At 42.7% G+C, this 26,554-nt stretch overlaps 1 protein-coding gene across 1 annotated transcript in view; it reads right to left on the bottom strand.

The window, feature by feature from the left end:
• Positions 1-519: 519 nt before the first annotated feature.
• The window catches only part of ZNF335 (zinc finger protein 335), a 142,534-nt gene continuing 116,499 nt past the window's right edge, over positions 520-26,554 (bottom strand). Inside the window, exons 15-28 of the mRNA XM_073606265.1 lie at positions 23,448-23,683; positions 23,125-23,227; positions 19,438-19,529; positions 16,260-16,510; positions 16,070-16,169; positions 15,376-15,549; positions 15,070-15,212; positions 11,308-11,387; positions 11,158-11,228; positions 10,130-10,207; positions 8,369-8,452; positions 4,311-4,376; positions 4,045-4,126; positions 520-3,964 (exon numbers count right to left, since the gene is read on the bottom strand). Coding sequence (XP_073462366.1) covers positions 3,864-3,964; positions 4,045-4,126; positions 4,311-4,376; positions 8,369-8,452; positions 10,130-10,207; positions 11,158-11,228; positions 11,308-11,387; positions 15,070-15,212; positions 15,376-15,549; positions 16,070-16,169; positions 16,260-16,510; positions 19,438-19,529; positions 23,125-23,227; positions 23,448-23,683 — 1,661 coding nt within the window. The 3' untranslated portion in view covers positions 520-3,863. The remainder of the gene's footprint in view (positions 3,965-4,044; positions 4,127-4,310; positions 4,377-8,368; positions 8,453-10,129; positions 10,208-11,157; positions 11,229-11,307; positions 11,388-15,069; positions 15,213-15,375; positions 15,550-16,069; positions 16,170-16,259; positions 16,511-19,437; positions 19,530-23,124; positions 23,228-23,447; positions 23,684-26,554) is intronic.

The following is a 26,554-nucleotide window of genomic DNA, read 5'->3' as shown; positions in this document are numbered from 1 at the left end:
GACAACAAAATCCATGGGATTTTTTTCCGGCGGATGTTGGCTCAAACTTGTCTTGCATACACACGGTCACACAAATCTTGTCAGAAATTCAGAATGTCAAGAACGTGGTGACGTACAACACGTACGACAAGCTGTGAAAAATTAAGTTCAATAGCCAGTGCGGCTCTTCTGCTTGATTCCGAGCATGCGTGGAACTTTGTGCGTCGGAATTGTGTACACACAATCGGAACTTACGACAACGGATTATGTTGTCGGAAAATTAGAGATCCAGATCTCAAATTTTGTGTGACGGAAATTCCGATGGAAAATGTCTGATGGAGTCTACACACAGTCGGAATTTCCGACAACAAGCTCCCATCGAACATTTTCCGTCGGAAAATCCGACCGTGTGTACGGGGCATAAGTGTTATGCCCCGTACACACGGTCAGATTTTCCGACGGAAAATGTGTGATAGGACCTTGTTGTCGGAAATTCCGACCGTGTGTGGGCTCCATCACACATTTTCCATCGGATTTTCCAACCCACAAAGTTTGAGAGCAGGATATAAAATTTTCCGACAACAAAATCCATTGTTGGAAATTCCGATCGTGTGTACACAAATCCGACGGACAAAGTGCCACGCATGCTCAGAATAAATAAAGGGATGAAAGCTATTGGCCACTGCCCCGTTTATAGTCCCAACGTATGTGTTTTACGTCACCGCGTTTAGAACGATCGGATTTTCCGACAACTTTGTGTGACCGTGTGTATGCAAGACAAGTTTGAGCCAACATCCGTCAGAAAAAAAATCCTAGGATTTTGTTGTCGGAATGTCCAAACAAAGTCCGACCGTGTGTACGGGGCATTAGACTTCATTCACACGGCTGTAAAAAAATGCCTATAAAAGTGTTTTTTAATTGGGGATCAGAACACAGTTGCATTGCTTTCAATGATACCCTTCACAGAGGTGCATAAACAACAACAACATAACACAGAATCCAAAAATCTGTATCTAAGAACATAAGTTATAAGATACACACTTATGTGTATAAACGCATGTATACACGCTTGTACACATCTAAACAATAGGGAAAATAAATCATTATGTATGAAACGCATCTATACGCAAGTATTTTACTGATAATTATGCAAGAACTTTTCTCCTAGAAAACATGTATGATAACATTGGTAAAATATTTACAGCAGTGTGAATGAAACCTTACTTAAAGCGGAGCTCCACCCAAAAGGAGAAGCTCCGCTTGTCTGCCTCCCCCCTCTTCTGCTACATTTGGTACCTTTTGGGGGGTGGGGAGCGGGTACCAGGTTTTCACAGGTACCCCCCCCCTCCCACTTCCGGCTGAGTTCGCCGCTGCAAACAGCCAGTTGTGTGGCCCCCTCCTCACCCCCTCCCCCCCCCAGCCGGGCCAATCAGAGAGCGCAGCGTGCTTCACGCATGCGCAGTTGGGAACCTTACTATCGGTTTCCCTTAGAGGAGATGGCAGTGGCAGCACCTGATAGCCAAATGAAAAATCGGCTCGGGTGGAGACACTGCACGATTCCTTCACATCTAAGTGTTTAGATATTAAAATCAGCAGCTACAGTATTTATATATTTTTTTTCTGCAGGAGCCTGGAGCTCCACTTTAAAGTGGAACTTTAGTCAGTATATTAAAGTGGAAGTAAACCCATCCATAAAACTGTTTAATTTCCGGCATGTGCCGGACACGTAACACTCCCATTGGTTGTGCTCTCAACCAAACTGTCAAGCCATCCAATGGCTGGTGTCATAACGGATCACATGTGAAGCATCATGGCAATTGTAGATTAAACAAAGGCAAAGATGGCAACTTCCTTGGCTGAAAGTGATAGGAGGGTTTACTTACACTTTAAGTCCTGCTAGATCACTTCAGGCTGGCCCCTTTTGCGGTTATATCTATGTATAACATTAACAATAAGTGTCTATACTGTTTAGAACACCTTCTCACCCTGCTCTGCACATGCTCAGTTGCTCTACATTTTTAGGCACTGCCGAATTTGTAGAGACCAATCTGTTGACAGCCTTAAAACGGAATTAAACCCTCCTCTCCTTTACAGTCAAGGAAGCTGCTTCTGTTTGATCTGCAACTGCCATGGTGCAGCACATGTAATCAGTTATGACACCAGATATTTGACAGTTTGATTAAGGACACAAGCAAATGTGACAATTAGCAATTTTTTTTTAAATCACAAAAATGTAATACCTGCTCTGTATAGTGGTTTTGCCCATAGCTGCCCAGATCCCCCTCTCCTTGGGTCCCTCGCCAGCGCTCCTGGCCCCTCCTTCCTGTTCCATAGCAAACAGCTTGCTACGGGGGGCACCCGAGCAGGCTCGCTCCTGAGCCACTGATCTTTGTGTTCATTCACACACAGAGCTGTGGCTCCGCCCTGCCCCCTCTTTTCTTATTGGCTCACTGACAGCAGTGGGAGCCAATGGCACCTGCTGCGGTCTCAGCCAATGAGGAGGGAGAGTCCAAGGCTCTCATGCACATTGCTGGAGGAAGATGGGGCTCATGTAATTATTAAGGGGGGGGGGGGGGGCGAGGGGGGCTACTGCACACAGAAGTTTTTTTTTTTTTATATTAATGCATAGAATGCATTAGGGTAAAAAAAAAAACATCTGCCTTTAGAACCACTTTAAGGACAGAGTAAGTATTTTCCCCCATCTCTTGTGGAGAGAATTCTGATTTTTTACAAAACAAATTCTGTGCCAGAGGGGCAAGTATGGGCCAAAACAGCCACAAAAAATGTGCAGATCAAGCGGTTTCCCTGCACTCGCTGGCGTCCTGTCACTGTGAAGGACTCAGGATGTTCCAGGCCTTTCACAAGTTGTTAGATGACAAACCACTTGGCTCGTAGTCAGCACAATGACAAACTCCACCCTGCTGGCTGAGCAGTATGGTCCTGACTCAGGCACTTTAAGATGCTGATGATGAAGAGCTGGATGCTTTAAACAAAAGTCATTTGACCTTGATGAGGGATCAGGTGCAGAAAGAAGCTTCTCATTTGGTGCACCTTTGCTTTCCCAAATAAATCATACAAAGAGCTCGAAGGAAAAAAGGAGGACAGCATATGACAAATCAATAGAGACACAGGAGACAATCAAAACCTACCCAACTGCAAAGGGAATGAAGAGCAGGCCTCCTCTAACACTCCCCCTGGCATAAACAAAGGTCACATATGAACAAAACTGGAACATCAGGAAGAAATGAGACTTTAGACGATTTCAAATGCAGAGTTGATTCTGCCATCTACGGTCATATACCATAAACCAGGAGGATGGAAGAAGGCAACAGTGGCTAATGTAAAGCCAGATGCCACAGAACATGGAAAAAAAAGAGGAAGAGGATTACCCGATTTTATGATTATCCATGTCCTCAAGGGATTATATACCAAAATCTGCCCTAATCCCTCTGATCTGATAAGAGAAGAGGGAGTCAAATCACGGTTTAGACACAAGTTCCTGCACCAGAAAAGGGGAATGGGACTTGCAGAGCTGTCATCCAAAGTCATTTGTCATTAGGTATAAATATTCAACACCAGATCAGAGTCCTTGTACTTACAGAGGAAAAAAAAAAAAAAAACGAGAAACACTTTAGAAATCATCAGGTCATAAAAAGCCTTGTGCAGAGAAGGCAGTGCAAGCAGTTTCCAGAGCAACTGGCCGGGACCTGCTGAGACACACCGCAGATATGAAACGCCATATATACTGTACAGAATGGTAGAATCTATTCAATACAATGGGCAAAGGAGAACTTATATCATCAGGCAGCTCTAGAAGTCATTTTTTTTATAAAGCAAGGAGAGATGACATAAGAGAACACAAAAAAAGCAAGTCCTTAGTGAATTTATTCCCCCAAAGTGATCACATCATACTGTATTTCCTGCTGAAGAGCGGAGTCTGTTTCCGCCGTATAAACAGTCTGAGCCATTGCTGCATCTGCCACAGCTAGAAGAAAGAGACACTGGTTAGACTTGTCACACATCATATCTTTAACAGCAAATAATACAATCACACGTGACACCGACCTGTAACGGCGGAGCGTGCTGCGGCTTCAAGCTGCTCTTGTGTAAGAAGCTGCTGGGAAGGTGACATGGGCACAAAGTGAATCTGTAGAACGAAAAGAAAAAACTTTAATTAGTACTTTGATAATACAAGCCTTTTCCCCACCAGTGACTTGTTTTGTAACCACATGTTTCATTAGGGAGTTCACTGGTAGTGTTGCTAATCAAAACTATTCAAGATCATTAAAGACGGATACAGATACAGGAGGATAGAATGGAATGGTGATCACCTGGGGGTCCTGGAGGAACGGCCCTCCTGGTTCATACTGAATGTGAGTTATCTGTCCATCTTGAACCTGGAAGATACAACAGACTATATCATTAACAGACGGATATACCTAATAATGTTTGGTTAAAAAAGGTCTTATTCACATCATCGTGTTTTGGTGCTTTGCATTAAAGTAAAGTAAAGTAATGCAATTTATACCATCCTCGGTGTTTAATAATCCTATGTTCCCCAGTGTCTGACAATTAGCAATAAAAATAAGCCGTTCTTTACCTGTTTTTAGAGCACCTCCTGGCACTCACGTGACCCGGCCGCCTCTCTGCTCTCCCCGTCTGACAGCTGAAGCGGACAGGGCCGAGATTCCCCCGCTGAAATCAGTCGCGAGGGGAGGAGGATAGGAGGAGAGAGGCGGTTGGTCACGTGAAACAGGTAAAGAAAGGCTTATTTTTTATAGGGCACAAACACAGGGGCACACAGGATTATTAAACACAGAGGATGGTAAAAAACTTTGAAAGTAAATTCAGCAGCAGGAGGGGTGGGCACTGACAAAGATGATGACAGGCAAGGAGGGGAGGGGGGGGGAGAGGACAGAGGAGAAACAGGAAAGCTGTGCATGATGGAGGCACGTAAACTGATCACGGTGTCAGGGCTCAGCAGCCATGATAAACTGTGGTCAGTTTACGGGGGGAGGGCAGAACCAGGCAGGATCAGCCAGGTATTTCAGGTGATAGAAGGGGCCAAATTACACAGCACAAGCACTGTGCTGTATAACATGCTTTAAAGGAACAGGATCATTTTTTTTTTTTTTTTAAGGGTAACAAACACTTTAAGGCAGCCTATTCAAATGAATGGGTTGCCAACACAACAGAATGCACAAAACATGTATGCACAATTTTTTTAGCAAAGCAGGGCACCACAAGGTAGATGTATTGCCAAGGTGCTTTCAGGATGGCACTCAGAATGAATGACACTGTGGTACACAAATGCACATAATGTGCGATGCCGCAAGTAACTGGTGGTCCAGTGGTTAGCATTAAAGGGGTTGTAAAGGTAAAAGTTTTTTCACCTTAATGCATTCTATGCATTAAGGTGAAAAAACATCCGACAATACCGCCCCCCCCCCCCCCCCCGCCCCACTGTTTTACTTACCTGACCCCTCGAAATTCCCGCGCTCGCCCCCAACATCCTCTTCGCTGCTCAGCCTGGCATTGATTGGCTAGAGTGGATGGATTGCAAGCAGCGCAGCCATTGGCTCGCGCCGCTGTCAATCACATCCAATAACGCGACACGCCAGGGGGGAGTGATACAGTGAGCGGCTATGGCCGCCGGCTGTATCACGGGAGCACGCCCGCAAACACTCAACACCATGCGAGGGAGCTCGCATGAAGGTGTTGAGTCCTTGCGGGGGGGGGGGGAGCCGAGACAGCCGCCGTGGGACCCCACCCCAGAAGACCAGGTTCGGGGCCACTCTGTGCAAAACGAGCTGCACAGTGGAGGTAAGTATAACATGTTTGTTATTTAAAAAAAAAATAGCTTTAGTGATCCTTTAAAGTGGTAGTGAATGCTGGAAAAAAGAAATATTCTGGCCCCCCTATAAGGTAATGGCATAATACGATGCATCCTAGCACATTATGAAAGACTAACCTTGAAACAAAGCTCTCCAGAGGCACACGGTCACCACTGCAGAAGCTTCTATCTTCACCTGGTCTTCCTTTCTGGGTTCGTGGGCTCCAGCCGTTTGAATGGCCGAACCATGATGATAACGTTACTCCCGTGCATGCATATGGTTGTGGCACAAAGCTCTGAAGGGACGGCATGAGTATGCTGTCCCTTCAGAGTGCATGCGCCAGGTGATGTCACCGGCTGCAGAAACAGTGAAAATCTCCTAAACAGTGAAACGTTTAGGAGATATTCCTTGTACCTACAGGTAAGCTTTATTATAAGCTTACCTGTAGGTACAAGTGCCTAAGCGGTGTTTACTACCACTTTAAAAAGAATGCAATGGTAAGGCAAAAATGAGCATAGCATAGAAAAAAGACATAATCATGGGTTTTCTGTATCATATATATATATATATATATATATATATATATATATATATATATATATATATATATATAAAAATAATGGTCTAATTGTAAAATGTAATACAGGGCTATGTTGTCTTTAGCTGAACAGTAATAAATACATTTCTGAGGTTTGGTAGAAAATAATGGAGTAGTCTTTATGTACCAAGGTTTATTAGACTTATATGGAGTAGGCCAGACATAACTGAGATGAAGCAGAATAATAGGGGCCCAATCACAGCAGGCATGTAGAAGAAAGAAAGATAGCAGTGCAGATATAATAATTTTCTATGCCCAACCAAAAATGTGGATTACCATCAAACAGTGATCCTATAACACTATCAATGACTTATCCAATGACATTAATGTATTCTATATAAGCAACTTTATTTACCTTATTTGAAATGATTAAAACCATAAAACTGACATGTTTTTTTTCGTGTGTTTGTTGCATGACAGCATAGGGCAGACCATTTACTTAAATGGGCTGCTCTATGTGTGACAAAACGCCAAAGTAGCTCCTGTACTTATTTTTTGGCAATGAGCATTTTTGTAGTGTGTGTTTTGACATGTGACAAAAAGTGCATTTCCTAGCTGCACATTAAGAAATAATGGCACCGCAAGCGCAATGCGCATTTTGGCATGTTTTTCACACATTTTTGGGAATGCACGTAGAGACGCACGTTTCCGAGTGCATTCCTGGAATGCAAAGGTTTGAAGTGGGCCTTACAGTTTGCGCTCTAAAGCAGTCACAGCCTGAGTATGAAAGCCTCCTGCAGTATGGGACCCTTGTTCTCTGTGGGAAAGCAATGATCTCATTGCAGAAATCCAATACATTCCCTACTAAGTCACACCTATAGTTTTGTAGTCAGCATTGCTCATGCACCTTTCCTATTGGAGAGCTCTGCCTCTGAAACAGCATGGGGCGCATTGTACCTCCTCAGTTAGACCACTGCTTCCCCAGACAGCAGAGGGTTCCAGCTCTACAGCTGTTGGTAGAAAACAGGCTTTTCTACTTCAGGTTGTGGCTGCGGAAGAATGAACAGGGCTCGTTTACACTGTATGCGGTGACCTGCATTTTTCCACACTGGATAAACACAGGTCACTGCTAGGGCACATAGAAAACAATTGTTTTCTATGTGCCCCAATCACATCATAATGTTGGTGTGATGTGCAGTAGGTTGCAGCAAGTTCTAATTTTTTTTTTTACTCTGCACTGGATGGCACTGAATGTGTCCTTTTGTTTGATGGACCTGGAATGTATTAAGCCAATTTTAACTGATGTTGAATTAGGTTTTAAAATAGTGTTCAGCAGCCCTTCATCCTGCTCTCCCATCAGACAAACAATTTCTGTCAAGTGTTGGCGCTTATTTATGCGTGGTAAAAACTGAAATGTAATGCAGTTAGAGTATTCCATACATTGCTGTGTATAGTATACTATAGTATAGTATAATAATAATTATAAGCATATAGTAGTACAGGCATAGCTAAGGTATACCTACATCATCTATCCCTTTCCTCTCCAGCCCGACTGTCCCTGTCCCACCTCTTTCAATCATTGCACTTCAGTTATTTCAATCATGGAGGCTCAGCTTTACATATGGGTGTTATCTAGAGTGGTCTGCATGTACATGCAACCTGCCTAGATACACCCACTCCTCCAGACTGACATCCACCCAATCAAGGCATTTTGATGTTTGCATAACTCCTCCAAAGAGCCAGTCTACTGCTTGCATCATGCTGAGGGTCCTTAGGAGGAGTTCAGCAGGCAGGGTGCTGTCATGTTTACAGGAAGCTATGTACAGCATGCTGCCAGCCCCTCCCACCAGCCATGACCTGCCTGCGTTGCACAGAGAAGTGCAGAGATCTGGTGATGACATCGCCAGGTAATGAAAATAGGAAGCATTTCATTCATAATTTGATAAGTATGCTGACAAGCAGGGAAAGGCAAAATATAAGCAGAATAAACTTCAGCTTTAGAAATCTTTATGGTTACCTGAATATGATGGCCTTCTGGGAGCACAACATATTCCTGGGGAATCAGATGAGGAACACCTTCCTGTGATATAATATACTGCACCTAGGGAAAGAAAGTGGTAGTTATTGGAGAGAGCTGAAGTCTTTTCTCACTTTACTTAATACAAAAGCTAAAAGATATTTCAGAGAAAGGCTTTTAATACAAGTTTGTGTGAGATACGGAATTCATTTAAAGAAAATAAGACATCTTTTTTTGCCAATGCAAGGAGTGGCCCTGTGTCCATTTTGATTGCCAAAAACTACATGCAGTAGTTGTAGGGGTGGAGCTTTCAACACCAATAATACATTTAAAATAGGAGTCTCCCTACATGTCCTTGGCCCCCACCTTTTTCCTTTATCAGACCCTAACAATTTACTCTTCCTTCATTCAAATCCTGAAAATTGACCTAACCTCCTAAATGAATCATTACCCTTACTCCAACACTTAACGTCACTTGAGCCGTAAACAAACAGTTTCAATTTAACCCTAAGCCCTTCCACTACATAAAAAAGTTCCATAAATTCTAACTCTGACCTCAAGCTAATCTTAAACTTTATCTTAATTTCATAACCCTTGACTGACACTAACCCTATCCTAACCCCTGACTGACACTAACCCTATCCTAACCCCTAACACTAATTTTATCCGAACCCTTAACCACATAACTCTTGACATGAACACTAACCCTATTATAACTATTATTAAGTTAGTAAGACCTCATCTGGAATATGCAGTTCAGTTTTTGGCACCAGTCCTCAAAAAGGATATCAGGGAACTGGTGAAAGTGCAGAGAAGGGCAACCAAACTGATAAGAGGCATGGAGGAGCTCAGCTATGAGGAAATATTAGAGGAACTGAATTTATACTCCCTTGAGAAGAGGACATTAAGGGGGGATTTATTCTCCAAATACGGAAAGGTTTCTTCACAGTCAGAGCTGTGAAAATGTGGAATAGAGCCGGTTCTCCTCAAGAGCTGGTTCTGGCTATCTCAGCTTACTTTAAAAAAGGCCTGGATTCTTTCTTAAATGTACATAATATAACGTGATACTAACATTTATAGGTAAAGTTTATCCAGGGAATATCCGATTGCCTCACGGGGGATCAGGAAGGAAATTTTTCTCCTGCTGGAGCAAATTGGATCATGCTTTGCTGGGTTTTTTTGCCTTCCTATGGATCAACTGTGGGTATAGGATTGTATGATTTTTTTTTTCTCCCTTTTATTGGTTGAACTAGATGGACTTGTGTGTTTTTTCAACCTGACTAACTATGTTACGTAAAACCTAAAAATGAATATCTTTTATTTGCTCCCTTTTGGTCTTTTAAATATATCTATTCATTAGTGTCCTGCCAGAAACCTAGTGAGCTAATAATTTTCTGTGCTTTCTGCTTGTGCTGACTGTTATGATTTAGCATTGTTCTCTCTGTGAACCACAGAGCATTTCCCCCATGTTTTAGAGCAAGTGAATGTTGTCAACCTAGGACAAGAAGCGTGTTACTCGCAGGATCGCCATTCGGGAATAAAGAAAAATGCATGGAAGAAGAAAATGAATGCAGCTTCCTCTCTGGTGAAACAAAGCCACCGGGACTGAACATGAGGGAATAATAACATCACACCTCTCAGCTAGCTTTTATTTTACCAACTGACATTTATAGAGCACTATACTGTATATTTCACATAACTTGTGTATTGCATATAAATAACTGATAATGCATAATGCAAAAACTGTGGTCAGGAAAATACCTGGTTGTCTGCTGTGACCAGCTGCTGAAGAGTCTGTCCATCGGCAGTTGTAATTTCCTGAATATAAGCCGTGTCCTCCTAAAAGGGAGTAGATCCAAAGAGTGGTGTAAGGATCTACACAGAGTGATACAGCTTTGGCCTAGGACATTCCTGGTTGAAACTCAATTTATAAGAGAACATGTACTTTAAGAAATAGCCATGAGAAAAGAAAGAGTAACTGCAGCCAAAATTGTTTTTCTTAGTTTTGGATAGAGCAGGGAAGGGTGAATTCCTCTCTCAGGTTTTTATTACTTACTAGGTTTTTTCTTAATTTCTATTCCTGTGACACCTACGCAAGAAATAGGGGATACAATTGTGACCAGAAGAGGAGGCATGGACAGCAATAAAACCATTGTTGGAAGTTCAAACTCTTCCTCGCGATAATAAAAATCCTGATCTGAAATTGGATGAAATTTCCTGAAATATCCCCAATAGGGACAGAGATGCCAATAAAAACCTGATGGAGAATTGAGGTGGTGGAGCACTGGACTTTGGTATAGATACTTTCATTAGGCAGCCTTCTAGTTTACAGGTTCTATTATGAGAGCTATTTCTACAGTCCAGATAAAGGTTAATGGTCAAAGTGTTCACTTAAAAATTCCAACACGTTTCTGTGGCCCCCTTCATCAGGGATAAAAAAGAATCTACTGACGGAAGTCCCAACAGAGGATCAGACTCCTGAATGTGTTTTTAAGAATTATATACAGCCTACTCAGGTCACTGGCTTAGAGTTGGAACCTCCATAGCCATTTTATATGAACATTCTGACCAATAAACATTATCTGGACTGAACTTTTTTGACTGACAATAGATTCAATTAACAAAGCCATAACAAGACTTTCTCTCAAGTATGAATGCCAGAATGAATGCCCAACTAAAACTTTACGTCTTTTACTTGTTATTTAAATAGCATTTAGACAATTCGCAAGTCCCCCCCCCCCCCCCAAAAAAAAAGAAACACAAAATGGTAAACATATTTCTGTGCTGACCTGACTGCTCATGGTTTCCTCCTGGGTTAGGAATATGTGCTCTTCATCTACGATCGGGGCAGATCTATGCTCTGCAAGGACACTTACAATGAGTTTCATTCTGTTTACCATTACATGCATCCATAGATGTGTACTTTATGTACTGCTTACCTGCTTGTTCGGGCTGCTCCATGCTGGCTCCTGTGTGCAGCCTCTGAAGATGAAATTTTAAGTGTCCCTTTCTAGAAAACCTGAGAAGAAGACAAATTAAAGATTTTTGACGGATGTGTGTTACTGGAAGCCTTGCAAAGTCATTAAAATATCCATGTTTACAGTCTATCCTAACCCTCTCGTGAACACAATATGACTTTAGAAGTTTGAATGTAAAATGCCACTTGCAGAATGATAATTAACCTTGCAGCAGGGAACTAGGAATGTGCAACTGGTTGCGTTCCTATTTCCTAGACCTACTGTCAATTAAAAAAAAATAGTCATAGAGATGTTGTTAAATTAGCTTCTTATCAACCCAATAATGCACATATGTGGAGGCAAGAAAGGTGGGCTTTAAAATGGAAGTTTGGGAATTTTTTTTTTGTTAAGAACCATAACAAGATCATGCTGTATCTGTCCCCTGCTGGCTCTAAGACTGAGAACTGAGCGATCAAAGACCACAGATCGCTCAGTTCTCTGTGCTTCGTGAGCAGAGTGCTGGTGACTGTCAGACACCGCCTCTCTGCTTTGCCCACCCCACCCCTACGCTCACTGGAGTGCTGGGCTGAGGAGGGGGCAGAAGCCGCTGGCTCAAGCTCTCAGCAGCTCACTGAGAGACTAAGCAAGGTGCCAGTTCAGGCTCCTGAGTGAATCCCGACCATATGGTCACGATCGTTCCACAGACTGGACCAGCTCTGTGATGTCAGCTGACAGTGGGCTTCAGCCCACTTTTTGCTGAAGATGGGTCACAGGAGTGAAGAACTAACTGCACTCCTGTGATCCACAGGAGAAGTACAGCAAAACGAGCTTTGGCTGTACTGCTCCTTTAATGCTAAGCCACCACACATCTAAATCCAGGGCCTGGGTGTCACCCATGGGTCATACATACATAAATAATAAACCTATAAGGAAGATCATTCATAATATATATATATATATATATATATATATATATATATATATATATACACACACACATACTCTATCTCACAAAAGTGAGTACACCCCTCACATTTTTGTACATATTTTATTATATCTGTTCATGTGACAACACTGAAGAAATGACATTTTGCTACAATGTAAAGTAGTGAGTGTACAGCTTGTATAACAGTGTAAATTTGCTGTCCCCTCAAAATAACTCCACACAGCCATTAATGTCTAAACCGCTGGCAACAAAAGTGAGTACACCCCTAAGTGAAAATGTCCAAATTGGGCTCAAAGTGTAAATATTTTGTGTGGCCACCATTATTTTCCAGCACTGCCTTAATCCTCTTGGGCATGGAGTTCACCAGAGCTTCACAGGTTGCCACTGGAGTCCTCTTCTACTCCTCCATGACCACATCACAGAGCTGAGGGATGTTAGAGAGCTTGCGTTCCTCCACCTTCAGTTTGAGGAATCCACACAGATGCTCAATAGGGTTTAGGTCTGGAGACATGCTTGGCCAGTCCATCAACTTTACCCTCAGCTTCTTTAGCAAGGCAGTGGTCGCCTTGGAGGTGCGTTTTGGGTCATTATCATGTTGGAATACTGCCCTGCGGCCCAGTCTCTGAAGGGAGGGGATCATGCTCTGCTTCAATATGTCACAGTACATGTTGGCATTCATGGTTCCCTCAATGAACTGTAGCTTCCCAGTGCCGGCAGCACTCATGCAGCCCCACACCATGACACTCCCACCACCATGTTTGACTGTAGGCAAGACACGTTTGTCTTTGTACTCCTGGTTGCTGCCACACACACTTGACACCATCTAAACCAAATAAATTTATTTTGGTCTCATCAGACCACAGGGCATGGTTTCAGTAATCCATGTTCTTAGTCTGCTTGTCTTCAGCAAACTGTTTGTAGGCTTTCTTGTGCATTATCTTTAGAAGAGGCTTCCTTCTGGGATGACAGCCATGCAGACCAATTTGATGCCATGTGCGGCATATGGTCTGAGCACTGACAGGCTTACCCCCACCCCTTCAACCTCTGCAGCAATGCTGGCAGCACTCATACGTCTATTTTCCAAAGACAACCTCTGGATATGACACTGAGCATGTGCACTCAACTTCTTTGGTTGACCATGGCAAGGCCTGTTCTGAGTGGAACCTGTCCTGTTAAACTGCTATATGGTCTTGGCCACCGTGCTGAAGCTCAGTTTCAGGGTCTTGGCAATAGTCTTACAGCCTATGCCATCTTTATGTAGAGCAACAATTCTTTTTTTCAGATCCTTAGAGAGTTCTTTGCCATGAGGTGCCATGTTGAACTTCCAGTGACCAGTATGAGAGAGTGAGAGCGATAACACCAAATTTAACACACCTGCTCCCCATTCACACCTGAAATCTTGTAACACTAACGAGTCACATTACATCAGGGAGAGAAAGTCGCTAATTGGGCCCAATTTGGACATTTTCAGGGATGTACCCACTTTTGTTGACAAATTTACACTGTTATACAAGCTGTACATTCACTACTTTGCATTGCAGCAAAGTGTCATTTCTTCAGTGTTGTCACATGAAAAGATATAACAAAATATTTACAAAAATGTGAGGGGTGTACTCAGTTTTGTGAGATACTGCATATATATACATACACACACACACACACACACACACACACACACACACACACACACACACAGTGCCTTGAAAAAGTATTTTTAAATAATTTTCCACATTTTGTCATGTTACATCCAAAAATGTAAATGTATTTTATTGGGATTTTATGTGAGATAGTGATAGTGGCACATAATTGTGAAGTGGAAGGAAAATGATAAATGTTTTCAACATTCTTTACAAATAAATATGTGAAAAGTGTGGTGTGCATTTGTATTCAGCCCCCCTGAGTCAATACTTTGTAGAACCGCCTTTTGCTGCAATTACAGCTGGAAGTCTTTTTGGACATGTTTTAAAATGACATCTGGGACTCAAGTGGTTAACTGATGCATACCATCACTACTAAATTGGTGTTAGCGAAAAATCGGTTGTATGTAATTTTCTAGCAAAAAAAATGCAGACTTTTATATGTATGAAAGAAAAATCTGAATTGGACTGGACTGGAACTTGTTAGAGCCCTTTCACACTGGGGCGGGCGTCGGCGGTAAAGCGCCGCAATTGTAAGTGGTGCTTTACCGTCAGTATGCGGCCGCTAGCGGGGCGGTTTTACCCCCGCTAGCGGCCGAGAAATGGTTAAAAACCACCGCAAAGCGCCTCTGCAGAGGCGCTTTGCCGGCGGTATAGTCGCGCCGTCCCATTGATTTCAATGGGCAGGAGCGGTGAAGGAACGGTAAACACACCGCTCCTTCACCGCTCCGAAGATGCTGCTAGCAGGACTTTTTTTACCATCCTGCCAGCGCATCGCTCCAGTGTGAAAGCCCACTGGAATGAAAGCAGCGGCACTTTTGGGTCGGTTTGCAGGCGCTATTATTAGCGCAATAGCGCCTGCAAACCGCCCCAGTGTGAAAGGACCCTTAATGAAAGCTGCAGATTTGAAAAGAATGAAAACTAATGTTGAAATGACATAAAAACGTGAAAACTTATATACAATATTAGTAATTGGGTTTAGATCTACTTTAAACAGAACTGAAATATACAAAAAATAAAAGGTGAAAAAAAGGACAATTTAAAAAAGGGTTATAACAGTGCTATAAATATATTTAGAACACAGAAAAAAGGGAACATGAAAACAAGATAAAAAAAAGAATGCTAAACAAAATAAAATCTTGTTGAGATGGCCAATCCTACCTCTGTCCACACACATGACATGAATGGGGCCTGTGGTTAGTGTGAGTCATTGCATGTCGGCTTAGATCTTTCTTATTTTTGGAGGCAAAACTGCACTGATTGCAGCGGTGAGGCCGGAGGTCGGAGTGTACAGACATGTGATCCTAACAGTGAGAAAAGAATGTCAAACCTAAACACACAATAATTAAACCAGCTGAAAATACAAATAATATGGGACAAGACAGAAAACTCCACATGTGGCTGCTGACTTTTCCGTCCAGCTGCTGTCCTAAAGAGTCTGCAGGATATGGAGACAGGTCACCTTACCCTGACCTCAGGCCAGTCGTCTGCAGTGAAATCGCAGTCTGGGCATCTGAACCCGCTGCGCCCTTCGATGTGTGCCTTTTTGTGTGTCTCCATTTCTGCTCGGCCCCAGAAGGCAGAGTTGCAAATTTTGCAAGAGAACTTCTTTGCTGAAGCTTGAGCCTGATTTGCAGTGACCTGTATGAGACAACACAACACATTAATGCCGCATACACACGATCGGACATTCCAACAACAAAAGCCTGGATTTATAGATTTTTTCTGACGGATGTTGGCTCAAACTTGTCTTGCATACACACGGTCACAAAAAATGTTGTCGGAAATTCAGAATGTCAAGAACGCAGTGACGTACAACACGTACGACAAGCTGTGAAAAATTAAGTTTAAAAGCCAGTGCGGATCTTCTGCTTGATTCTAAGCATGCGTGAAATTTTGTGCGTCGGAATTGTGTATACATGATCGGAATTTCCGACAATGGATTTTGTTGTCAGAAAATTTGAGAACCAGCTCTCAAATTTTTGTTGTTGGAAATTCCGACAACAAATGTCCGATGGAGCCTACACACGGTCGGAATTTCCGACAACAAGCTCTCATCGAAAATTTGTTGTCGGAAATTCCGCCCGGGTGTACGCGGCATTATAGAGACTAACAATAGAAAAGCTTTGGCTGTGTTGAAGATGTGACATGATGTTCTTACGTGTGGCTGTGGTGGCTTGTTCAGGATCTGGAGGGTATTCCTGTCCTTGACACTGTTGGCCAGTTGTGTTTGTGGAGATCTAGAAAGGGCATCATTATTGCTGAAATTACAAGTATAGTTAGATCGGGGCACTATACTTTGTCTTTAGTTTTTTTTCCTCCTTGTTGAATAATTATAACCATTGTCTTACCTGCACAGTGATGCTTGCATGTTCTCTGCATTTACAAGGTTGTACTCTGCAGTGGTAAAGGCTGAATTAATAGTGATTTGCTGTACTGTTCCTTCATAGCCTGCCTCTGGCACACTAGACTCTTCATAGCCTGTTTCTTGCACATCTGTGACTTGTCTTTCATCCATGTGCAGTGTTAGTACCTGAGCCATGTGAGGCTCCTGCGATGTGACCTCCGATTCCTGGCTGTCCATTGATTTAACCACTGCTACCTGCACAATTGTGACTACAGTTAGTAAAAAACATCACTTCCGATCTAAGAAAACAGCAGCAACTGAGTACAAAATGTAGTAATTCATAACACTGTGATCCAATGTTTTGCTTAAGGCCCTAGTCACACTTGTGCGACTTAAAAATAATGCAGTTTCCATTATGACTTTTTTTGCGACTTTGCCTTTGATCAATGTGATCGATTTGTTTGTGCTCTACAAAGTCAATAGACATGTGCAGAATGGAAAAAAATGTTTAATTTTGTTTAGTTTCTTGATTTTCTAACGAATTACACATTTTTGGAAAGATTTGAATTCAAATCAGTCGCAAACTGATCGACCGATACAACCCTTCAGGTCTGGTATGGATTTCAAGGTGATCTCTACGCCAAAATGTAAAATACAAACGGCGTGACCTGACCCTTATCCGAGCATGCAGCCCAGCAGGTCAGAAGGGTGGAGGGGGACAAGCGAGCGCCCCCTTCTTGATCCATAACAGATCAAATGCCCTCAACATGGGGGGGCGGTGCTTTGCTGCAGGCCCCCCCCCCCATAGCACCTTGTCCCCATGTTGATGGGACATGGGCCTCTTCCCCAACTCTGGCCAGTGGTTGTGGGTGACTGCAAGTGGGGGCTCATCAGAAAGTTGGAAGCCCCCTTTAACAAGGGCGGCCCCAGATCCCAGCCTCCCCATGTACATAGTACATAGTACCCCTACTCTTTCACCAAAAAAAGTGTAAAAAGTTATAAAAACCACAACACTATTTTTTGACAATTCCTTTATTAACAAATAACAAATAAATAAAAAACAAAAAAACATCCCCTGGTGTAGATCCATCATCAATCATCCCACCGCTGACCCAGAAAAGAAAGCAAAAAACCTCCAGCCCCGACGAAGGCTCCCGCCATCTGCCAGCTCCGTCATCTCCTAAATAGCTAAGGGGCAGGGCCACCCGGTGACGTCTCCGGGTGGCACCGCCCCCTTGTAACGTCATCGCCCGAGGGTATAATGGGTCGGTGATGCCACAAGGGGGTGGTGCCACCTGGCGACATCAATTTTTAGTTATTTAAGAGCTGTAAGAAGGCTTTGCTGGCAGACAGAGGGAGCTTTCGTCTTTTTTTTTTTTCATGTCAGCGGTGGCGGCGGTGTCATGATTGATTGATGATGGATCTGCACTGGGGGACAATTTTTTTTACACTACACTTAAGAGTAAGTACTCTTTCACATGGGGTAGGGGTGGCCGGGATCTGGGGGCCCCTTGTTAAAGGGGGCTTCCAGATTCCAATAAGCCACCTACCTACACACCCCCACAACCACCAGCTAGGGTTGTAGGGAAGAGATCCTTTTCCCCATCAACATGAGGGACAAGGTGCTTTGGGGGTGGGGGTGGGGGGCAAAGCCCTTCTGCCCAAAGCACCCCCATGTTGAGGGCATGTGGCCTGGTATGGCTCAAAAGGGGGGGGGAGGGGTGCTTACTCCCCCCCTTTTCCTGACCTGCATGTTATGGATTTTGGGGGGACACAATGCCATTTTTTAAAAAAATGTAGACGTGGCATGTTTTTTTTAATTGCTGGCATTCTTTTCACAAGTTGCATGTATATCATGTATGAGCGACATTCATGCAACTTTTGAGGGTTTACACTGAAGTCTATGGCCCTCAAGTCACATAAAAGTTGGATCAAAGTAGTGCAAAAACTACTTTAAAGTTGCTGCAACTTTAAGTCGCACAGATATGAACTGTACTTACTGGGAAACATGGGGTGCAACTTGTCATGCAATATTGGAGTCCAAAATCGCACACGTGTGAAAAAACCTGACTGCAGCACTCTGATATTCACACATAAATATCGAAAGACAACTGTCAGTTATACACCATTTATTGAATTAGAAGTTTTCTTAACAAATCAAAAGATAATAAAGTCCTACATATTTTGTTTTGTAGGACTTTATTATTTTTTGATTTGTTTGTTATACACTATATATTGAATTAGAAGTTTTCCTGACAGCGCAACACTATTTTTTCAGTAGTAAGTCATAGCACCCAGGCTTTATAGTGACCATATGCAATATATTCTTTATATTCTGCACACAGCTCTTCACCTTACTAAAGTAACCTTAAAAGCAATTCTGACAACAGAACATTTAAAATGTATCCTGTAAAAGACCAGTATGCCTATTTAATCTTTGCTGTCTTGCAGCCATAAAAGTTTGGTAGAATCTTCCGTAGCTGACAATTCCAGAGGTGACGGATGGCTGTGCCCCCTGCTGCGTGTTGTGGTTTCAGTCACTACATCACTATTGTTTCCATGGAGAGTCCAGCGGATGGAACCACAACACACAGAGGGGGATGAAGCCAGAAGTGATGGAAGCTGAAGATTCTAGCTCTGCTCTGCAAGAGGAAAGATCTGATTTATCAATGGCAGGACGGCTCAATGTTCATATAAAGGGTTTTTTTTTTTTTTAATTCTCAACAGAGTGGCTTTAAATGTTCTATAATTACTAGCTTAGTCATACCAGGTCAAATCTCTAAACCAGTGGTCTCCAAACTTGGTTCCGGGGGCCATATGTGGCCCTTTGCTTGCCTTTATCTGGCCCTTGGGGCACTATTCCATCAACTGACACCAATGATGGGCCACCATTCCTCCCACCCACTAACACTGTCAATGGCACTATTCCTCCCACTGATACCAACAATGGGGCCTGCGATTATAGCCAATGATGGGCGTTGTTTATGCTACTGATGCCGGGGCATTTTCTACTCCAACTGGCCACAGTTCGGCCCTTCCTAAAGCCTGAAAGACAGTAAACTGGCCCTTTGTTTAGAAAGTTTGAAGACCCCTCATCTAAACTAATCTGGTTACAGAACTAAACTTCATATCCTTTCTGATAATCTGGATTTAATTATGACCATGTTCAAAACTCAGCATACTTGTAGTGGTCCTCCGCTGCCATCCCTCTGAGCACTCATGTTCAACAGAAGATCAAGAGCAGCCTGAGTTGCAAGTTCATCTGCTTCTCCATCTAAAAGAGAAATTTGTTCCTTTTTAATATTTACTTTTGTTGTTTCCTGTCAAAATGTAACAACCTGCAATTTTGAATTTTAGAAAGTGAAAAAGTGGAAATATTGACCATTGCATTTTGCAGTTAAGAGTCACTAGAGTCTATTTACTAAAACTGGAGCGTGCAAAATCTGGTGTAGCTGTGCATGGTAGCCAATTCGCTTCTAAATTCAGCTTGTTCAATTAAGCTTTGACCAAAAACCTGGAAGTTGATTGGTTTCTATGCAGAGCTGTACCAGCACTCTCCAGTTTTAGTAAATCAACCCCATTGAATGATCGGCAGTATAAAAGTAAAATTTTGGCTATACATTACAGACATCTTTATTTAAAGGGGTTGTAAAGGTACATTTAAAAAACACAAAAAAAAAAAAAACCAAACATATCTATACTTACCTACTCTGTGCCATGGAATGGCACAGAGCGGCCAGAAACCTCCTCTTTTCGGGTCCCCTGCCGCCACTCCTGGCCCCTCCTCTCTGGCCAGTGCCTCTATGGGAAGCTGCTTCCCATGGGGGCACTCGTGCATGCTTGCACCCCAGTCCCTCTGCTGCGTACACTGACACCGACAGTGGGACTCGGTCCCGCCTCCCTGTCACTGGCTTTGATTGACAGCACTGGAAACCAATGACCCCCGGGGCCCCAGCAAAGCCAGCGAGACCAGGAAGTGAGGGGAGAAAAGATCTGCAGATGTGCACATTGATGGATCGAATGAGGTCTCAGGTAAGTAAAGGGGGGCTGAGGGGGCGATGCTGACACCTAAACATTTTTTACCTTAATGCAAGGAATGCATTAAGGTAAAACATGTTTAGACTTTACAACCACTTTAATGACATTTTATAATTGCAATTTTTATTTTATTTCCAGAATGGAAAAAGGACACAGCCTTCTATCAGTTAAGATGTATAAAGGTTTATTATTTATGTTTTCTCTCTGGGCATGACTGTTCATATTATGTTACATTTTCAGAGTTGTACAGACTGTGCAATAACTGTACAATACTAATGCTCAAAGGGGGAGACTTACTAAAACCGGAGCACTCAGAATTTGGTGCAGCTGTGCACGGTAGATAATCAGCCTCAAACTTAAATTTCATCAATTAAGCTTTGACAATTAAACCTGGAAGCTGATTGGTTTCTATGCAGAGCTGCACCACATGTTCTCTTAATTTCTCTTAAATTATTTTATTAATAGAGAAAAAATTAATTCAACAGATTAGCGTGACAGTGTGATGTTACATCAAGTATGACATGAGGAAGAGGATCCAATAAAGGGATGCAATAAGCATAATACATTGTTCATCAATACGATTGGAAACCACAGCTTTAGGTCATAATGTAGAACAGTCAATGCTCCAAATTAGGCTGTATAGTAGGCAAAAGTTTAAACACCTCAAGCGGTAAAAGAAAATGCTTACATACATTTATAAATTGTATATTACTTATGAAACACAAAAAAAAAAAAAAAAAAGAGAAAAAGAAAAGTTTTTGTATCGCTGTAACCACGCTAACTAGGCTGGCTGCTGGAGACCAGGAGCGTTAGAGAGAGAGCTGCACCACATTTTGCATGCTCCAGTTTTAGTAAATCTCCCCCATAACCTTTTATTACATTTAATACTAGTAGAACACGTCTCCCAGGTATAGTAGAATAGAAGGCGGTAACATTCAGATGATCATTACCAAAGGGTTAGTAATTAGAATGCACACATCTCATCCAAAGGGGTATCAGATAACATCTGACATGTCCAGCCATTTTTCTAATTTTAGGATATTCCGTATGCCAATAATGATATGGTATCATTAACTGCAGACATCCTCTGATGTACAGAGACATTTAACCTGTGGTCAGGAGTTCAAGCCCTTACATATTCCTGACAATCAAAATGAGCTGTAAGAGAAAGAAAGCAAATGAGCTTTAAAACGATCCCTTACTAACCTCTGCAGATGCAGGCACTGTGGAGCTATTCTTCTCCAAAGTTCACAGCAAGAGCAATTAAGTTGTTCAAGTCCTTCTTAGCAATTCAGCTCACACTGCCTCCCCTGCCAAGTGACTTGGCGGCCTTTTTATCTCTAATCTAAGCACAGGAGCTCTGGGATTAGGGAAGGGGAGGGGGGTTTGGGGTGATGGATAAGCTGAGCTTTTGAGAGAATGACTTTTAGGCTTCTGCTGTAAATTTGAGGTTAAATTGCTTCATAGAGCTGGCAGTTCCCGAATTCAGGAAGGGCTTGTTTTAAAGCTCATTCAATACTTAAGAATTTGTAATTACTTAAAGTGGTTGTAACCCTAAAAACCACTTTCACTGGCAGCCCCTCTCTTTTATCTGGCGATAACTCACTATGTAAGTGTTTAAATAGGTGCCTCTTAATACATTTTTTATCTTCAGGACGGTCACATGACTCCCGGCAGCTATGATACTACAATCCAGGGCTACAGCTTGAGGGGCCAAGATCTCCCTCTGATGTCGGCACCTCCCACTGTAGCTCTGGATCATAGTAGCAGAGGGGCTGTGAGTCACATGACTGGCCTGAAGATAACTGAAAAAAGGTATTTAGAGGCATCTATTTAAAACAAACACTTAGACGGTGAGTTATCGCCAGATAAAGAAGAAGGGCTGCCAGGATATTGTAAAGTTTTTTTTAATTAATTTATTTATTTCAGGTACTTATATAGCGCCGTCAATTTACGCAGCACTTTACATATACATTGTACATTCACATCAGTCCCTACCCTCAAGGGGCTTACAATCTAAGGTCCCTAACTCACATTCATACATAATAGGGACAATTTAGACAGGATCCAATTAACCTACCAGCATGTCTTTGGAGTGTGGGAGGAAACCGGAGTACCCGGAGGAAACCCACGCAGGCACAGGGAGAACATGCAAACTCCAAGCAGGTAGTGTCGTGGTTGGGATTCGAACCAGTGACCCTTCTTACTGCTAGGCGAGAGTGCTACCACTGCACCACTGTGCCGCCCAAATTTTACTACGAATAGCGACAGGAGGGGGGGGCAGAGATAGCTCACACAGACACGGAGCTGACAGGCAGAGAGGGAGGGGATGAGGAGGTCAGAGGAGAGCTGTGGATGTTGGAGGCATGTAAACTGATCACGATAGTCAGGGATCAGCAGCCATGATTATCGTGTTCAACTCACAGAGGGGGATACAGGATTTGGCGGGATCAGCCAGGTTTTTTACAGTTTAGAGAGGGGCAGATTAGACAGCACAAGCACTGTGTTGTTTAATCTGCAATAAGGGAACAGGATCTTTTTTTTTTTTTTTTCAGGGTTACAAACACTTTAGTTATATCAATAGCTTGACCACAGATTCCCTTTAATTTTTTTGCCAAAAATGAAACCTCAGATACTGCAGTTTCCAGGGCATCTTCACAATCCAGCCACCCACCTGTCCCAACAGACATATCCTAGGATTCAATAGGACCACAGCACCTTTCTCAGGATCGCTATATCAGATCCATCCCAGGTCCCTAAACTACGCACATAAAGTGTCAAAAGCATTTCAGAAAATTCAGAAATAAAAAGACACACATTAACCATCTCACCTTGCTCATATATGATAGTAGCACCTTCCAGTGTATCCTCTGCCTGCCCTTCCTCCTGAGATTGTGGGTGCAGCAGGTGATAAGTCAGCTCTCTGGGTTGACCCTATTATCAAAACATATATATATTTTAAATTGCTTGATCAGAACTCATATCTACCTGAAGTGACTTCTCAGTGACTGCTACTCAAAAGCATTAATGATCCACCTGGGTATACCAGCACATTTTGGTTTAACTTATTTGTGAATCATGGATCAGTAAACCCATCTCTAGGAAATGTAATTAAACATTCTAACTTTGTCACAGTGTACTTCCTTCTACTTACTTCAGCATGGGGCACTGAAGAGTTCTCGTCTTCAAGTTGGTCATACTGCTGCTGCTGCTTCAGTTGTTCAATTTGCTGGTGAGAAAAAAATGGTCGGCGCCGACAAGGTGTCTCCTCAGGGTGGCGCTGCGACCACTCCTGATACAGGAGAGTGTGGCGACACTGGACATGAAGACGCAGGTTCTTCTTGTGCTTGGTGGTGAAGTGGCAGTAGTCACAGGCAAAAGGTTTCCCCCCTAGGAAGATGCAGATTCCATGAGCATAGAAATAAACATTTCAGTAAACATGCACCTCAATGATTAATAAATAAGGTTACAGTAAAGAGCAATACCAATAAAAAAAAATCATCTTTCAGGCTGCATTCACACCTGAGCGTTTCGTTTTCAGGCAGAAAGGTCACCAATGTAAAAAGCAGAAAAACACCCGTAATCTGCCCAAAAAGAAGCTGATGTACTTTTTGAGCTTCAGGTGTTTTTCTTCAAGCTACAAAACGCTCAAATGTGAACAGGGGCCATTTAAATTAATGGGATTTTGCTTGTTGGGGGTTTTTTATGGCTGTGAATGCAGCCTCACTGAAAAGCTTACTCTTGCTAACTGTGGAAAGCTAAAATATAATTGATGTGAGTTAATACAAATTACTGTTTGTTTTGCATACTTACTCTTCCTGCTCTGTTTAGTTGTTGTGAGTGAATAGAGGAAGCCTTGTGTAAGCTCCATGTCATGCATAAGAGAATAAAAATACTTGTAGATTCTGTTCCTGCCCCCATGTGACAGCGTTGGGGGCCTGAGCAGCCTTTCCAATAGGAGTACCAGCACTGTCCAATACCAGTAAGCCACATACTCTCCTATACATGAAAGTACTGAGTATTTGTCTTCACTTGCAGTGGCTAAACAGAGTGGCAGGGAGCATATGGAAGGTGATCTCTCTCTTTAGCCACTTCAGCCCCGGAAGATTTTACCCTCTCCCTGACCAGAGCATTTTTTTGTGATTCAGCACTGCGTCGCTTTAGCTGACAATTGCATGGTCGTGCGACGTTGTACCCAAACAAAATTGACGTCCTTTTTTTCCAACAAATAGAGCTTTCTTTTGGTGGTATTTGATCACCTCTGTGGTTTTTTATTTTTTGCACTATAAACAAAAAAAGAGCAACAATTTTGAAAAAAAGCAATATTTTTTACTTTTTGCTATAATATATAAAAAGCGTATATTGATTGGTTTGCGCAAAAGTTATAGGGTCTACAAAATAGGGGATAGATTTATGGCATTTTTTATTATTCATTTTTTTTTTTCATTAGTAATGGTGGTAATCTGCAATTTGTATCGTGACTGCGACATTATGGCGGAAACATCGGACACTTTTGACACTATTTTGAGACCATTGTCATTTATACAGCGATCAGGTCTATAAAAATGCACGGATTACTGTGTAAATGACACTGGCAGGGAAGGGGTTAAACACAAGGGGGCGATCAAGGGGTTAAGTGTGTCCTAGGGAGGTGTTCTAACTGTGGAGTGATGGGCTTCCACTGACATGACAGCTCTTTTCTTATACATTTTCTGTATTTATCTTGTATTCAGATAAACGGAGTTGTGCTGTTTTTTCTATACTACTGCACTAAGCGCAAAGTAATCAATTTATTTGTGCCCTAGAAATGTCTGATTTATTCCTTAGAAGAGAAGGCCACCTGACACTCCCATCTTCAGTACATAATGATACCAGTGCCGCTACTAGTACAACTGACAAGGAGGTACATTGCCTGTTGGTACATGAAGTCCCTCAGCAGTGCACACCTTACCAAAGCAATACCAGTGTGCACCACTCAGGGACCAGATATCCCAGCAGGCATAACAACTCCACACTGGTTGCACTGGCAGCAGCATCAATGAAATTGCATCACCCATGTAGTCCTAAGAACTGCAGCAAGGAATATTAACGGCTTCCTGCCGGTCATATGACGTTGTTGACTTTGAGCGCTGATATCTGAATGATGCCTGCAGTTACAGGCATCATTTAGATATCTTCTTTTAGAGCCGGCTATTCCCTTCACCAGAAGAACAATCATAGTGGCTGTCCCACCACCCTCCAGTGCTTCTCCTGGCTCGCCCCGGCAATCGGCGAAAAGGAGAAGGAACTGACTGGCGCCAGCGCCGGATATTGACCATAGAGATTTACGGTGGGCCAGATGGTCCCCAGAGTCTCTATGATCGTTCGGAGGCCGGGCACAATGTTATGACGTCATGCCCGGCCTCTGCATGTGAAAAAATGCCACCGCCTCGGCTGGGAAGCCAGGTCTTTTTTTTTTTTTTTTTTTTTTTAAATTTCAGACTTCCCAGCCTAGAGATGAGATCTGGGGACTTATTGAATGACCCCAGATCTCACTGTAAAGAGGTACTGTCACGCACTATTCCTATAACCATGGATGTTTACATTCCTTGTAATAGCAATAAAAGTAGTAAAAAAAAATAAAATAAAATAAAGTAAAAAGAAAGTGTCAAAATAGAAAAATAAAAAGTAAAATTAACAATAAAAAAAAAATGTAAAGGACCCCTGTCCCCGCATGCTCGCTCACAAAAGTGAACGCATACATAAGTCGCACCCGCATATGTAAAAGACTTTCAAACCACACATATGAGGTATCGCTGGGAACATTACTGCAAGAGCAATAATTCTAACCCTAGACCTCCTCTGTAACTCAAAACATGTACCGTATATACTCAAGTATAAGTCGACCCGAATATAAGCCGAGGCACCTAATTTTACCACAAAAAACTGGGAAAATGTATTGACTCGAGTATAAGCCTAGGGTGAGAAATGCGCAACTACTGTAAGTGGAAAAGAGGGTCAACAATGCCCATTTGCAGCCTCACTGTGCCCATTTGCAGCCATAGGTCCCCGAACTTCAAACTCGGTAGTTAAGGGTTCCTAGATGCCTCCTAGCTGCAGCCAAAATTTGGGGTCTCTGGACCCAAAGGGTCCCGAAATGACATTGCTGCAGATGGACACAGTTGACCAACTTTGGGACCCCGTATTTCGGGGCCACTTAGTGCTAGGCTCTCCAAATTTGGTGTGCAAACCCAATGCAACTAGCACTAGGGGTTCCTAGCA

This window comes from Aquarana catesbeiana, linkage group LG12 (genome assembly GCF_042186555.1).
Source record: "Aquarana catesbeiana isolate 2022-GZ linkage group LG12, ASM4218655v1, whole genome shotgun sequence".
NCBI classification, from domain to species: domain Eukaryota; kingdom Metazoa; phylum Chordata; class Amphibia; order Anura; family Ranidae; genus Aquarana; species Aquarana catesbeiana.
This window is presented reverse-complemented; position numbering and strand designations above follow the sequence as displayed.